Raw genomic sequence first — 16,246 nt, 5'->3', positions numbered from 1 at the left:
CTCCGTACGCAATAAGGAGGTTACCCACCCCCCCCCCCCCCTAAGTTACTTTTAATATTAATAAAGCCTAAGATATTTTGTGTCCATAAATTTCCAAAAATTAACTAGTTGCTGCTGTTCTCAAACCAAAAACCATAAATCCTAAAATAATTTTTCCATATTTAGATCATTTAGACTTTGTTTAAACAAGTTTAATACCATATAAACATAGTTTGATTACCAAAAATCATTTCTAACCATGCAAAAACCTTAAAAATGATCCAAAAATATGTATTGATCATACACATGGTTAGGAATCAGAATCATACTCTTTTTTGGCCATACACACGGATTAGAGGGTTTAAACGGCGTTTTTACGGTTCAAAAGTTCGGTTTTATAACCTAGCCGAAACCCTAAGTTAAGGGGCTGTTGTATTGATGAAACTTGCTCGGTTTGTGATATAGGATCTGTATCTAGCTTGCATAGGAGCACAAGAACCCGAAAACTTGATTAGGAGGGCAAAAACGAACCAAAACCGCAAAGGTAATACCGAATCACTCGTTTACAGGCTGTTTAGGATTCGATTGTCATGTGCATATTGTTAGGTTATAAAATTTTTCAGGGACATCAGGGACCATATCATTGAGGCCCTGTTCAAATTTGGTAATTTTTCGACCATCCGAGAATATTTGGCGAATTTATTACCAAATTGGGATGTTTATTTGGGAAAAAATAGTTAAAATTTTTCACTGTAGCTTAGCATAATTACATCATCTACATATATACATATTTATATCATGATTACAAGTGTTAACCTATGAATATTCATAACTGTTTTCTTGAAACTCGTGAAACTCACCAACTCTAGTAGTTGACCCGTTTTTAAATTGCTTTTCAGGATTACCAAAGTTGTAATAAAGTGACGTCGTGCGATCTTTCGTGAAACATGCTCGATGCTATGTGAATAGACGCTAGGTTATTAGTACGAATATAATAGTTTAACGAACATATTTTGTTGTAACACCTAGTTTGTAAACAAAAATAGATCAATGTAATATAATGTAAATTAGTTTGTAATGTTTCTTTATAAGCAATGTTATTGATACCAGAGATGTCTGTTACATTCCCGTTTTACGCTTCCGCATTTTGCTAGTCATGGTGTGACACTACACAACTGTATATATGGGGTGTTTGGCATAGCTTTTATTTTTTAGCTTATGCTTATATTTTAAAGTGTCTTATAGCTTATTTTCTATCATTTGATAAGCTAGCTCTTTTTAAGTGTTTAAATTAGCTTATATTCTACAAGTTGATAAGTTCTTTTTAAGTGTTTGTGTTAGCTTTTTTTTATCTAGCTTATGTTAGTAAAATAACCAAAATGGGCATGGCTACATATTATCACATAACTTGTATTTTATATGTATCTATTTTATTTTTATGAGTCATACCATCATTTTTGGATAAATTTATATCAAGGATGACCTAAAACTTCTACAAAAATACATTAATATTTAATAAACATTCATCTTTGTTTGGTTAGATCTCCTGCAATCATATCTCTAACGACACTCATTATAAATCATCTATTATACGTTGTGTACTTGTGTCTTCATCTATTTCATTAATGTCACTAGACCCTCGACTATCAATACCATTATTTGGAGTATAAGATTCTTGTTCCGCCTTGTTAAATCTTTCATCACATGTATCTTTTTTACTAATATAATTATGAATTGCCATAGATGTTAGCACGATATTCACTTGCGTCTCAGGTGTAATTGACATGCATATATTGTAATATCTCCCATCTAGCCTTCTATACTTCAAAAGTTCGTTCAATGACATTTCTCAATGATGAATGATGGTAAATTCTTGAATTGGTACAGTAATAAGTTGTATCTTATAAATTATCCACCATTTGCCTCTTAGGCTATGGGGTATACTCTAACGCCCAACATAGGTTAGGATGATATGACACTTTAAATATGCATTAAACCGCTTCCCACTAGTGCTAAGTTTGTTAAAAATACCCATGGATTATGCTTTTAACGGGTTAAAATGCATTAATTATGTATTAATTACTAATTGATTTGTTAAAAATTAATAGGAGTGAGATGGTGTTAAATAGATTAAACCATTTTTTTAGGGCAAATGGGTAACTTACACCCTTACACAAATAAGTTTTTTCAAATAAGTTAAAAAACCATCTTTAAATAATTTTCTTCAAATTAGATTATATAAATTTAAAAAGCTAAACCAAAAACCAAATTAAGCTTATTTAAAAAAAAAACAAAAAAAAACCTAAAAGATTTGTTAGAAAACCTAGGTCAAACACCCTCTAAATCAATTCGCATCAAAAGAAGTATATATAGCAACAATATTATAAGAAAGAAATATTATATTTTATTTTATTTTAAGGGTAAAATAGTAATCGAAAGGAGGGTGGGAGTGGAGGATGTTTATTATGATAATGTAAAAATAATAAAATAAGCAGCTGGCCATAGGTTCAGAAAGTTTATATAACTTGTCATCATATCGCTTACAACCCACTCAATATTTACAAAATTAATCTTCCTATTCATCAAGAAGAAGTCGTACTTCGTACAGACTTAATAAAGAAAAGATGGGTTACTGGAAATCGATTGTGGTGCCAAAGTTCAAGAAGTTGTTTGAGAAGAACAACGTTAAAAAAGCCGCTGCTGCCGAAGCTTGCAAGATCTTCGATGATGCTAAGGTACGCCTTGTCTTAACCATACATATAGCTAGTTAATTAACTATCGATTTTTTAGTACGTTTAACTTTCATATCTTACTTAAATGTTTCAAACGCAGGATGATTACAACAAAGAATTTGAAGAGAAGAAGGCTGACCTCCAAGCTAAAGTTATTGAAATCTATGAAGCTTCAACCACTGAAATTAAGGTAAAACATATATGGCATCCATGTGAAAAGTTATGTTATGTATTATCCGGTATATATGTTTTTCTGTTATTATTTACTTATTTATGTTTCGGACAATGATTTATCAACCATTTTTAGCATCGATACGAGTAAAATATAATAGGTACGCAGTATGCCAAGAAGAAAGTCTGAATTTAACTTAAATCAAATTCTTGATTACTATTTCATTAAATTTTTATTTGGTTTGCTGTATTATTTTTATTATTCATGTATTTTGTAATTCTAAATTACCATAATATTATAACTTATTTCATTTTCTAGAAAATCTAAATTATTTTTTTATAAAATTTATTACAATAATGTTGTATTACTACTGAGTGCCAAGCCGATGGTAAAAAGGATTCCATGGGTGAAAACGTGGGTTTTGTAGCCGTCAACGGATGATCAACGTTGATACTCCTGTGTATCGAGTTGCATGACGTGAATTAGACATTAACGAAAATCTGAACAGGCCGTTGTGAAGGAACGCAAAGATGGTGCCTTGAAAAAGGTGTCTACCGGGGTCGAAAAGTTCCTTGAGGAACTGTCTAAAATAGGTAATTTTTCATTAGAACCAATAATACGTTGAGAACTGAAATAATCACCTTTATTATTTATAGATGGATTTTTTAGCATATGAGTAACTTTTATTTGTTGTGTAGAATTTCCGGGGTCAAAACCTGTACATGAAGCATGCTCCAAGTTCGGACCAACCTATATAGAGGGACCTATATTCTTCATCTTTGAGAAGGTGTCAACTTTCATAGTGGTTGAAGAGAAAAAAGAAGAGGAGCCACCCGTAACCGAACCGGAAGCAGCAACTGATCCGGTGGAAGAAACAATCGCCAAAGAGAAGGAAATTGTCGTGGAGGAAGAAAAGAAAGAAGAGGTGGTCGCAGTGGTGGTGGACGAGGCTCAGAAAAAACCCGAACCAGAGGTGGCCAAGGCGGAGGAAGTGACTGATCCAACCGAGCCAGCAAAGGCTTGCTGATCAGGGTTTTGTGGTGTGTGGTAAACAAATATTACTTGGACAAATGTGTTATTTATTCTTTCAATGTTTTGTTGGGTGTATTGATCTAAAGTTTCTTGTATATTAATGTTGCAATTTGTATGATATTGAAGCTTAATTAATATTTTACAGTTTATATTCGTTTACTTCTTTCGTTTTGTTAACATAGTGTTATATTAGCAATGCATCCTTAATTAACTATACTTGTTTCATCAAGCATCCTTTCTCCCAGAATGAATAACAGTTACCAACTTGAAGGTGTTGCCTCAAACAGGACTGAAATAAAGGCTTTGAACTCGTACTTTCTTAAGGTCCTCAAATTTCGACATGAGAAATAAGGAATGTTAAAAATGGTGTAACCACCATTGGGCATCTCACATCGACTGGTCCCACAGCCAATGCAAGGATGATAAATCACGTGTTCTAGAGTAAATCAAGTGATTCCGAGATTTGATCTCCCCATCTTCAGAATAGATTCTTACCTCATAATCACAGAGGCACCATCGTGGAGATGATTTTGGGATTGTCGACGGTAGGTTTAGTAGTCTAATATTATGCATATACATATGTGATAGAAAATTATAGGATCCTAAGCAAAATAACTTCTTTTATTTTGAGGGGAAAAAAGTTCTCAATTTTATTATCCATTCCGGGCCCCAAAAATTAAGTAAACCTCGCTAACTTGCAAAACATAAACAAAACTAAATTAATTTTCCTTTTTAAACATGTTAAACAAATCTCATATCTTTGTGTAGTCTTGGATGGTGAAGTCAATCTCATTGACGTGCTATAGGCGATGATTTTAACACTTTAGGTTAATCTTACGTCGTCAAGAAAGGCCATTTGAGTCCATTAGTAAAATATTTAGCTTCAAACTATATAGACTATCACCAACAATAAAACAAGGTTTCAGTCGCAGATAATCACAAAATTACATAATTAATGTATTTGCACGGGAAAAAAATTTTTGACGACCAATAATATATGAATATCGTAAGCTCTCTGTTGACAAAGCCAATATATATATTGTTTGATACTTTGGACGGTTTAAAAAGGTAATTTTCAGTTATTTTTGATTTTATTTCATATTCAAATCTTTTGTATGTTTTGAGAAGTAACACTCGTGTGACTTCCTATATACGCAACCGGAACAATATGACATCATTAAAGTTTAAGGAAAATGTTTAGTAAATGAAGCAAGGTGTGACGTGATGGTGGGACTAGTCTACAACACTTCTTAATTGAAAACAAGAAGACAGATCGTGATTAGAGGTTGCCCCCACGCAAACTGTATATCAAAATATATAAATACTTAATCAAATCTATTTTAACATATATAATAATAATAATTTTTTCCTATTATCCAACCAAACTCATCAGAACTTATTCTAGGTATGCCAATCAAATCCAAGGAGAAAATTCTCAAAATAGCCTTTTTTAGAGAGAGAATTCCCCGAATAGTTCTTTTTTTCTCAAAATTTTTTACAATTTGGACTTGGCAAACACATTGGGAAAAGATAATAATATATGGGTAGCTGGCCAAATTTCTAAGAAGAGTTAGGGAGGAGACCAGATTTGAGAAATTAATGAAGGGAAAGTCCAAATTATATTGAAATCTTAGAGTAAAAGTTCAGATTTTTACTAAACTATTTTTCTCAAAAAACCGTCTTTAGAGACTGCTTTTTTATGTTTCCTATTTTTTTCGTCCATATTTTTAAATTATAGGAAAAAGAGATTTTCAAATCTCGTCATGAGAGACGAGATTCTACCACCACCACTACCGCCATCATCCACCATCACCACCCACCTTTCGCCACCACCACCATCCACCCCCACCACCCACCCACCGTCCGCCACTACCATCGATCACCACCCACCACCATCGTCCGCCGCCACCATCCATCATGACCACCCACCATCCTCCACCACCACGGTGGGTGGGTGGTGGTAATCCGAGTCCAGGTCAGCTGAAACCCACTTCAGACTCACCGGATCTGAAGCTTTTCCGGTGACATTCAAGGGTGGTGGACACAGCAGAGGGTTTGGGATTGAAACTGAATCTTGTTGTTCATGTGTGGAAGATTGATTATTATTATTATTATGAAAGTTGTTGGTTAGAAAATCATTGTGGAAATCAGTGAGTGAAGCCAGCACCATCAATACCGTAGAAGATTATTAACCCAACCAGTGAATGGTTGACCGGAAGACCCACGCCGGAGTAACTGGTTTTTCCAGCAACATGCCTGAAAACAACACAGGTACCCACCGTCCGCCACTACCATCCATCACCACCACCCAGCGTCCGCCACTACCATCGATCATGGTGGTGGTGGACGGTGGGTGGTCGTGATGGATGGTGGCGGCGGACAATGGTGTTGGGTGGTGATCGATGGTAGTGGCGGACGGTGGGCGGGTGGTGGGGGTGGATGGTGGTGGTGGCGAATGGTGCGTGGTGGTGGTGGATGATGGCGATAGCGGTGGTGGTAGAATCTTGTCTCTCAAGACGAGATTTGAAAATCTCTTTTTCCTAGAATTTGAAAATATGGACGGAAAAGATATGAAACATAAAAAGCAGTCTCTAAAGATGGTTTTTTGAGCAAAAAGTAAAAATCTGAACTTTTACTCCAAGATTTCAATATAATTTGGACTTTCCTTTCATTGTTTTCTCAAATCTGGTCTTCTCCTTAACTTTCCTTAGAAATTTGGCCTGCTACCCCTATATTATTATATTTTCCCAATGCGTCTGCCAAATCCAGATTATAAAAAATTTTGAGGAAAAAATGGCTATTTAGGGGATTCTTTCTCCTTAAAAAGGACTATTTTGGGAATTTTCACGATACTAGTAATGGTTCTAATTGAAACAGAAGATCATGGCAAGGAAGTAACATCATTATTTTAGGGGAAAATCATAATGACGGCCATATTAAATAAACAAATTTTAAAAAAAATAGTCAATTTGTTATAAGCACTTATATCTTTTTGGTGCAGCTGTGTAGGAGGGCGAAGAACGACGCAGGAGAAATGGGGGTGTAGAGGATGGCGCAAGAGTTTACAATTGGCGCGGTCACACAGGAGATCAAGGTGGGGGCATGGGGTGATGTGTTGCGCTATATAGTGCATGAGAAATAAAATAGTGGCGCAAAAGTATAGGGGTTGGCAAAGGAGATGAATGGTTGGCGCAAGAACGAAAAGTCAAGGCTATTTTTGTAGTTTAAAAAAGTCAATACTATTTTCATGAGCTTTTTAGTCAATACGGCTATTTTGGTTATTTTTCCATTATCTAAAGCATTTTTATGCATGATTAATGAGGTTTTAAATATATCATAAGCTATGTACTCAACCCACGATTGATCCTCCGTTTTAAAGCAACACCCATTACCAACAAGCTAGGTGATACCGGGCATCTCTAATCAGTGGCGAACTTAAGATTTTTTTTTCATGAGAACATAAATTTATTGTTGTATGTATGTCTAATGAAATTTTGTATTCGGATCGGGTCACATATACAATCATCTACCCATCCAGTCTTTTATTCTATGGAAATATATATATATATATATATATGATTTAAAAAGTAATGTGTACTAAACTTTCTTAATTGTTAAAAAGTAATAAATCATCGACTAAATAAAAGAATTAATGATAAAAAAATCTAAATACAACAAACAACGGAAAGTGTTGCTCATTATTCTAATTAGTGTAGGGAAAATAAACAGTGTTGCTCATTAATCTAATTAGTGTAGGGAAAATAAACAATTAATAATATTTAAAGTTAATATTGATGATACGAACCTTTCTTCTAACGTTTGCTTTCACAAACTACACTAGACTTACCTTTTCACGCTTCTATAAGTCTTAGTTCCCCTCTTTTTTTACTTTTACGTATCTTCTTCATCTTATAAAACAACCTCTAACTCTGGTCATCTTCTACAGTCGCCGGAAGATTCCCAAGGAATCCAACTTCACTATTTTCTTTTAATCTTACTTTCTCACGGTATCAACATTTTCATGGGGCCGGTGGAGATTTTATTGTATATATAATAATAGCACAAAAAAATTCATTGGGTGTGGCCGACCTCCATACCCGAGCTCTAGGTCCTGCCCCTGTCTCTAACCGTAAATAATAACATTCACTAGCAATATTGAGACCTTCAAACGTAAAACATATTGTAGATGTAATACACATTCAATTCAGAAACAAGCACCAAAAAGTATGCGAATCTCGTGCTACTTATTCAGTTTTTGGCCACGACGACATGTGTGATATGACCACTAAAAAGATGTAATCTACTAAAAATTTGCCCATTATTTAACTTGATAGAGTGAGAGAGGGCTTTTTGGTCATTTCAAATTTATTAAAAACAAAAGTAACATCAGCTACTGAAAATGACAAAAAGCGTGTAATATGTTAATCTTTTAATTAAATGGAAAGCGATGTATGAATCTTTTATCAATATAACCTTTTCATTTAGTTTTAGTTTTAAGATAAAAAAAACATAATCAATCAATCATGCCCAGTAAAATCCCACCGACAGCAAAGCTATAAGTAGGGTCTGGGGAGGGTGGGATGTAGGCACACCGTACCTCCATCCAAAGGAATGAAGAGGTGGCTTCCAAAGAGACCATCGGCTCTAAGTACATGTGTATGAAGCAAAATAAAGGAAATCAAAGTTTAACAGTTATATACAAACTACTACTAATTATAATAATATTAATAATAAGATCACAGTTTAACAGCTATATAATAATAATAATAATAATAATAATAATAATAATAATAATAATAATAATAATAAATGTAAGGGAAATACCATTATGGTATGCGACCTAAATAAGTTAAGTCTAAGCCCTAAGGTATTCAATTCTCTCTAAAAACCCTTAACTTTAATTCTACTTCTCCACGAATTCCTATCCTCAACCATGTCCTCGGAGAGGTTTAGGTCTATCAAATCATGCCTAATCCTCTCATCCCAAGTCAATTTCGGTCGTCCTCTACCCCTCCTCCCCTCTATAGTAATGTTTTCTACGGATCTAACAGGATTCGTCGTCTGTCTTCTCTTTACATGTCCAAATCATCTCAATCTCCACTCTCTTATCTTGTCTGCTATGTTCGCCACCCCTAATCTCTCGCGAAACACAACGTTTCTTATTCGGCCTAGCCTTGTGTGCCCACACATCCAACGTAGCATTCTCATTTCTGCTACCTCCATCTTCCGCACTTGTGCCTTCTTGATGGCCCAACACTCTGTTCCATATAACATTGCAGGTCTAACTGCCACCCTATAGAATTTTCCCTTTAGTTTAGTCGGGAAACTCTTGGTTGACTAATTAATAAAAAAACATAGTTGTCCATATTCCTGGTTGACTAATTAATATGAAACACAATTACACAAAGTAACAAAATAACATTAACATGGTTTAATACAAATATGAGCACAACAAACTCCGGATTGGAAATTAGGTACATATATGAATACATTATGTAACAACTTCAGCAACATCTACACGATACTACATCAAAACATGTATATGGTTTTGACATCTGCTCTAGCTCATTTGCACCTGGCAGCGGTTCCATCGTTCTTACGAAGCAAAAGTTGTACAAATTTCTGCAGGCTCCTTTACTGAATGGATATACTCTTTCTGGGACAATTCTGCAAGCACTTCCCGTTTATTATTTGCATACAACAAAGTGAAAGTTGGTTCCACTTTACAGTCATTTGCTTATTTTCTATAACATCGTGTTTGCTTATTTTCTACAAGATGCCCGGTCTATTAGAGTTTACAAAGTATACTAGATTTAGCATAAGCACAGCAAAGAAATCTGATTACTTAAACTAACTTCAAATCTAATCAATCAACTAACCTCATATATGGTATTCTCTGTCGTCCCAGTAGCTCATAGGTGGTTTGATTTGTCACAACTAGATAGCTGTAAGTATAGATAAAGAGCAAATTTATGTGGATGCATGAATCAGGAGATAAGTTAAAAACTGCATAACACACTTGTACCTAGTGCTTTGAATATGATGCGTAAGACAAATATGCATGTAACCACCAGACTTTCTCTCTCCCACTACTTTGATTATCTTCTATGTAGTATGTACACGTGCATTATGCGGTTCTTACAGTTCCCAACATATCATTGGTATATTATACATATATAGAGGTTCGCTCAATGCATAACCAATTTTAAGTAGAAAACCATGAGAACGAACAAACTTTGTTCTATGCGGTATGTGCATGTGCATTATGCGGTTATTGCATACGTATACAAAGATTCGCTCAATGCATAACAAATTTTAAGTAGAAAACTGTGAGAACGAGCATATACATGTCGGTTTAAGTGTGATTACTTAAGGCAATTATGTAATCGCATAATTGCCTCCATTCCTCTCTTCCACTATATCATGATAATACTCAATGCCAATGATTATGGATTAATAATTACAAAGAAATTGCAAGAACAAAAACTTACCTATGAAAGAAAAGTAGGAGAAGAAGAAACATCAATGCAATTAACAATATACATATCACAATGATCATGATCACATCCACCAACCTGAATGAAATGAGCAAATCTCATGATCTCTCTTTGAATGTGATTGAATACAAGTGAGAAATAAGTATACAACATTGGATAACAAACAGTATAAATTTTTTGTTATGTCTTTTACTTTCTTTGTTACTCATTTCAAGTTATAAGGAGGGTCAAAGAGGAAAACATACAATGGCCTTTCAGTATGAGTTGGTAGGTATTTCATATATAAAAACTCGCTCCAAACGCATAAGGCAGTTTCCTCAAGAATGTACCACCTGCCAATAATTTAATTAAATTCAAAACATACATTAAAAACTAATAAAATTACACAAGATATATACAAAGAAAGAGAAGTCAACAACAGTAAGCATAAATTACAAACCAAAATCGACAGTGGTTGGCTTGGCCAATGCATGTTCCCAGCCAAACACAATGGTGGTCAAACTGAAGAACACATTTGTCACAATCATGGCAATGCTTTGCTCTTGGAGGCTGCATTAAAGTTGCATTAGGATCATAAATTTTGGCAATTGAGATATCATTGTAATTAGAGGTAACAAAGTATTTTCATATATTATTCTATACACATGGATGTAAAGAAGGATGTAAATGAAATGGAACACAGCCTAAACTAAACCCTAGGGCCCGGGATATTTAAATTTATAGGCATATTTATAAACTAAGAATCAAACATCAAAACCAAGTAGACCGTATAAAATAAAGATGCAAACAGCAGATGTACCTGCACAACATTACAGTACTCGCATGTGTAAGTCCTGAAACAAAAAAAAGTTTGCCAAGTGAACCTTTTGGTGATAGTATCAATTACGAATAGCGTACGCACATGCCACAAAATATACTGAGTTTCAATATTCTAAAAATAAACTCTAGATGGAGCGTAAAAAAACTGAGTAGATTTAGAGGGATTTTGTCACCATACAGCTCTAAAACTTGAGTTATAAAAGCGGACACGCTTCTAGGCATGAGGCAAGAGCTTGACGTGCGTGAGGCATTGCTGTGTGTACAGCCAAAAGTTTCCTCTGTCTCATTTGTTTTACATACTAGCCTTTTTAACCATTCATAGTCTCTTCATTCACGGTTGTTTGTACATATCACCTTCCTACAACTCCAAATTTGACCAGGTTTGACCAATTTTAATGAGGAGCTGACCCAGGAGTTGGCAGACTCTTATTTGGACCAGTTGGACAACCAGAAACATGGTAAAAAAGCCCAACTTCAAATGGGCGTAACATGGGCTGTGTCTGGAGTTACGGGGCTCATAACCAGCGGATGGAAAGCCTCGGTGAGTCGAATCACGTGAAAAACGACGATAGGCGGTTTAGCCTGGATGTCGGACCCAAATTCCTTGATTTAGAGACCTGAATTCATTTATCAAGAACTTCCCACAATTTTGTCAATCTTTAATACTTTCGTTTTGTAACATTAAGCACATAAATGATAAATCATTAATGAGCACATGCAACATCATTCAATAATGAATTCTTTAGCCACATGGGGGAAAGTTGACGGTATTACCATGTTAATTAAAAATCTGTTAAATGGTTCTGGTTCGAGATCCTTAGGCCAAGATGACATGGATATTCAAAAGGAGGGGGATCTTGTCAACAATAACGTTAAACAGTGTCTTCGAAAAGTTGCGGATGGTCACTTTACTGCTGCAGTAAAGGTATTATGCTCATCTGGTGTTGCACCATACAATTCTGATACCACAAAGGCTTTAGAGGCTAAACACACGTACAAGAAACTGCCGGCTATGCTGAACATGACTTATTCCGAGCCTCCTCTTGTGGCAGAGGTTGATAGTGTCCTTGGTTGCATTAAATCATTTCCCAAAGGAACTTCGTGTGGGAGGGACGGTTTGAGAGCGCAACATATTTTGGATGCTTTTTGTGGAGAAGGGTCGGCTATTGCCACTAACCTCATATGTGCTATCACTGCAGTGATTAATTTATGGTTAGGAGGGAGATGTCCGTCTACTTTGGCAGAGTTTGTCGCGTCTGCTCCTCTTACACTGCTTTCCAGTTTGGGGTTGGTGTGTCGGGTGGTGCGGAGGCCATATTACATAGCGCCAACAGGGTATTGAGTGAGCGCCACACTGATAGGTCTCTTGCAATGCTTACAGTTGATTTTTCTAATGCATTTAATATGGTGGATAGATCAGCTTTACTTCATGAGGTAAGGATCAGATGCCCTTCTATTTCCTTTTGGGTGGAATTTTTATATGGGCAGCCATCAAGACTATATCTTGGGGATGATAATATTTGGTCGACCACGGGGGTTCAACAAGGAGACCCATTGGGACCACTTCTTTTTTCCCTTGTTTTACACCCCCATGTGCATCAGATTTGAGACAATTGCAAGCTTCTTCTTCATGCCTGGTATCTTGATGATGGGACAGTCATTGGAGATTCAATGGAGGTGGCTAAAGTGCCGGATATCATTAAGGTGATGGGTCCAACTTTGGGTCTTGAACTGAATATTAAGAAAACTGAGCTATTTTGGCCTTTTTGTGATGGTACGAAGTCTCGTGACGGTTTATTCCCCGCTGACATCGGGAGACCATTATTAGGGGTGAAACTTCTTGGGGGAGCTGTTAGTAAAGACACCAGGTTTATTAAGGGTTTGGCAAAGAGAGCTACTAATGCTGTTGATTTGATGCGTCTTCTCCTAAAACTTGGTGACCCGCAGAGTGAGTTACTTTTTCTTCGATCATGTATGGGTATTGCTAAACTTTTCTTCAGTTTGAGAACATGCCAACCTGTACACATGATGGAGGCAGCGGTGTTTTTCGACAAGGGATTGCGTGAGGCGATCGAGGACATTGTAGTTTGTGGAGGTCCTTTCTTTGGAGACCTCCAATGGCGACTTGCTTCCTTACCCATTAAGAATGGGGGTTTGGGGTTATATTCGGCAGTAGAGGCTTCCTCTTATGCGTTTGTGGCCTCGAGAGCCCAATCGTGGGTGCTTCAGGATCACATTTTGCGAGACAGTGGTATATGTGGGATGGATTCTGATTATTCTTGTGCTCTGGCTTGTCTTCGTAATATGATTCCAAGTGTCGATTTTAGCTGTTTCTCTAACAAAGAGACCGCCCCCTCTAAAGCCTCTTTTTAGTAAAATTGTTCACGACATGGGGTCACACTTTAACATGACAAGCAGACAAAAAGCCATTTTTGAGTGTCTACAAGCACCACATGCTCAAGATTTTCTTCTTGCTATCCCTATAGATGGGTTAGGCCAGCATATGTCTCCAGTGGAGTATCGTAGTATCCTTAAGTATCGCCTCATGATTTCTCTATTTCCGGTTGATGAGATATGTCCTGTTTGTCGTAAGGCGTGTTTAGACTCATATGAGGAGCACGCGGTGCACTGTAAAGAGCTCCCGGGGTTCAAGTATCGACACGTTCTGGTTAGGGATGTGCTCTTTGATATATCTAGGCGAGCTGGAATTTCTGTTAAGAAAGAAGCACCTGTGAATTTCCTGACTGAACCGTCGGAGGGAAGATCATCTCTTCGACTGGCTGACATTTTGGTGTTTGGATGGATAGGAGGGAAACATGTGTGTGTGGATTTAACAGGGGTTTCTCCTTTGGTGGGCTTAGGGAGTAGTGGTTTCGCAGTCGGTCAAGCCGCATTAAAAGCTGCTTCAGGTAAGGTGGCAAAACATGAAAAGGCGTGTCTTGACAACCAACATGTATTTATTCCTTTTGCTTTTGACACTTTTGGTTTCCTCACGCCTGAAGCTGTGGAGCTACTTACCCGTGTTCAGTGGGTCATGCATAGTAATGTTATGACTCCAAGATCAGCAAATATAGTTTTTAAAAGATTGGGTTTTGCGATTCAAAAAGGGGTAGCGGCGCAGCTTGTTGCTCGCTTGCCTTCTGTTTCGATGTAATCTAAAATTCATTGACTTAAAAAAAAAAAAAAAACCTTAAAAAAAAGTTCCAATTTGGTTTTTCAGACATAAAAAAAAATTGTGGTTTTAAATTCAAGTTTAATATATCAATTTGAAATATTCTCAAAGAAAATTGATAAAAACTAAATGCCCTTAACAATACAAGAGGCATCATTGTGTTATATGGATTTCATATGCTACATTGCAATAGACTAATATATTAAAAAATATGAAAATGCCAAAAAGGATTTGCATAACATAACTCAAAATAGATTAAATAACAACTACCTAACAGCTGTTCCAGGTGGGTACATGTCCATAACCAGATTTGTCCAATTCATTGAATTATTCTCTAAAAGATTTTCCCTCAACTGGTTTTCGTCTATTGTCACAACTGCACTGCTATTAATATACAAAGAAAGATACATACCGCCATCATATGTCATTAATCTAATACAACATACATATGTAGGATGATCACATTCATTTAAATAGAATAAGTGCATACTTTGAGATTTCTGATTCACTTAACAAGGCTTCCATCCTAACATAATCTCTCATTGCATCACGCACATACCTAAGCAGCTATAAAACTGATATACAAAATGCTAATCGAAAAGAGTATATTTTACATATTTTTCAAAACAAAATGCAGACAGATCACATACCCTGGAGAAGAACCAGAGGTAAAGCAAAACTGAAGTAAAGTAGCAACAACCAACATCATATAGATCAATGTGTACCTGTAGAATTATTTGAGAGTACTGAATTATAAAAATGTGATTGATTCCACACTTAATTGTAAGACAACTGAAGAGAACAGATAAAATCATGTTAATGTTCATTGCAAGAAGCTTCTAAGTTTTTTTCTTTTCAGATTTTCATGTTAAACGAATCATTAGTTATTTTCATTTAGTAACATCGAAACGATTACAATAGACTGGCAGGTAAACAGGCAACAAGGTGCGCCGCAACCCCCTTTGAGATAGCAAACTCAATCCTACTTAAAACAAAGCTTTGGTTCTTAGGGGCCGAAAAATTACTATGCACGACTCGTTAACCCTGTTCAAAAAGTCCACAGCCTCCTCCGGGGCTAAGAAAGCAAATGTATCAACATAACAATAAATACCTAATAGTCATAGTTAGGACTGAGGTTATAGAGTAAATGAGTATGAGCTTACAAAGGGTGTTGCTTTGAGGTGTGTCTGAATTCTTGAACGAAAATGAAGAGAAAAGTGACGAATATTATATGGAGTGTCACCAAAGCTAGTCTCAAACACAAGGCAGATCTGTTAACTGCAACCACAAATTTTGGATTAAAATAATATACACGTACACTTCAGTTCAGTTCAGTTCAGTTCAGTTCAGTTCAGTTCACCACACAAACAAGGGTGTAATGCAATGTAATGTTACCGGGATCGGAGTTGAAGCATCGGACGGTGGACATTTTGCTATGCTAAAACACAAACCCTCAAGCCTCAACAGCTTCAATGATTATTATTTATTATAGCATTCACTAGCAGCAGCCGAGTCAGAACAGAGGTAAATGAGGATAGGCAGACCGTTGACTAAAATTGACTTTGATATTCCAGCAAAGCAACGGCTTCAACCACATGCACCAATCACCATTAAGGAAAGTAAATAACGGGAATCTACAATTTCTCTATTTGGTAACCTTTTTTATAAGTTCATTTCAAAACCCTCATTCCCTAACTTTTTAATTTTTTATTCTTACAAATTTTAGAGCCAACCAAAATAATACTAGCGAGCGAGCTGCTAGTTTATTTTTCAAATATTGACATAAGCTAGTTTTACATTGGCGTTTTATAATGGCAGTTGGTCAGTTTTTAATAAGTAGCGG

The 16,246-nt window shown here is 36.1% G+C and overlaps 2 protein-coding genes across 2 annotated transcripts; one reads left to right on the top strand and one right to left on the bottom strand.

The window, feature by feature from the left end:
- Window positions 1-2,564: 2,564 nt before the first annotated feature.
- Window positions 2,565-4,033, top strand: LOC143630069 (plasma membrane-associated cation-binding protein 1-like). The gene is made up of 4 exons (XM_077099168.1): window positions 2,565-2,714; window positions 2,812-2,901; window positions 3,392-3,476; window positions 3,582-4,033. The coding sequence occupies exons 1-4, from the start codon at window positions 2,604-2,606 to the stop codon at window positions 3,908-3,910; spliced, it is 615 nt and encodes a 204-aa protein (XP_076955283.1). The 5' UTR covers window positions 2,565-2,603; the 3' UTR covers window positions 3,911-4,033.
- Window positions 4,034-9,403: 5,370 nt separating this feature from the next.
- On the bottom strand, window positions 9,404-15,700 carry LOC143630068 (protein S-acyltransferase 10-like). The gene is made up of 10 exons (XM_077099167.1): window positions 15,567-15,700; window positions 15,054-15,128; window positions 14,894-14,962; window positions 14,674-14,787; window positions 11,212-11,245; window positions 10,852-10,961; window positions 10,658-10,744; window positions 10,407-10,490; window positions 9,795-9,860; window positions 9,404-9,582 (listed from the first exon to the last, which is right to left on the bottom strand). Exons 2-10 carry the CDS (start codon window positions 15,110-15,112, stop codon window positions 9,420-9,422), a joined length of 786 nt encoding a protein of 261 aa, XP_076955282.1. The 5' UTR covers window positions 15,113-15,128; window positions 15,567-15,700; the 3' UTR covers window positions 9,404-9,419.
- Between the last annotated feature and the right edge of the window lie 546 nt (window positions 15,701-16,246).

Source organism: Bidens hawaiensis, unplaced genomic scaffold (genome assembly GCF_021521415.1).
Source record: "Bidens hawaiensis isolate Kalapana, Puna unplaced genomic scaffold, B.hawaiensis_p1.1 tig00005523_1, whole genome shotgun sequence".
In the NCBI taxonomy this organism is placed as follows: domain Eukaryota; kingdom Viridiplantae; phylum Streptophyta; class Magnoliopsida; order Asterales; family Asteraceae; genus Bidens; species Bidens hawaiensis.
Note: the sequence above shows the minus strand (reverse complement) of the source record. Positions and strands in the feature narration are given on the sequence as shown.

What these genes read in the sequence shown, in the direction of transcription:
- LOC143630069 (XM_077099168.1), top strand. Translation starts at nt 2,604, where the DNA reads ATGGGTTACTGGAAATCGATTGTGGTGCCAAAGTTCAAGAAGTTGTTT. An exon ending in AGATCTTCGATGATGCTAAG is followed by an intron (nt 2,715 to 2,811) that starts GTACGCCTTGTC and finishes TTTCAAACGCAG; the next exon opens with GATGATTACAACAAAGAATT. An exon ending in CTTCAACCACTGAAATTAAG is followed by an intron (nt 2,902 to 3,391) that starts GTAAAACATATA and finishes AAATCTGAACAG; the next exon opens with GCCGTTGTGAAGGAACGCAA.
- LOC143630068 (XM_077099167.1), bottom strand. Translation starts at nt 15,112, where the DNA reads ATGATGTTGGTTGTTGCTACTTTACTTCAGTTTTGCTTTACCTCTGGT. An exon ending in ACCTCTGGTTCTTCTCCAGG is followed by an intron (nt 14,963 to 15,053) that starts GTATGTGATCTG and finishes ATAGCTGCTTAG; the next exon opens with GTATGTGCGTGATGCAATGA. An exon ending in GCCAACCACTGTCGATTTTG is followed by an intron (nt 10,745 to 10,851) that starts GTTTGTAATTTA and finishes AATTATTGGCAG; the next exon opens with GTGGTACATTCTTGAGGAAA.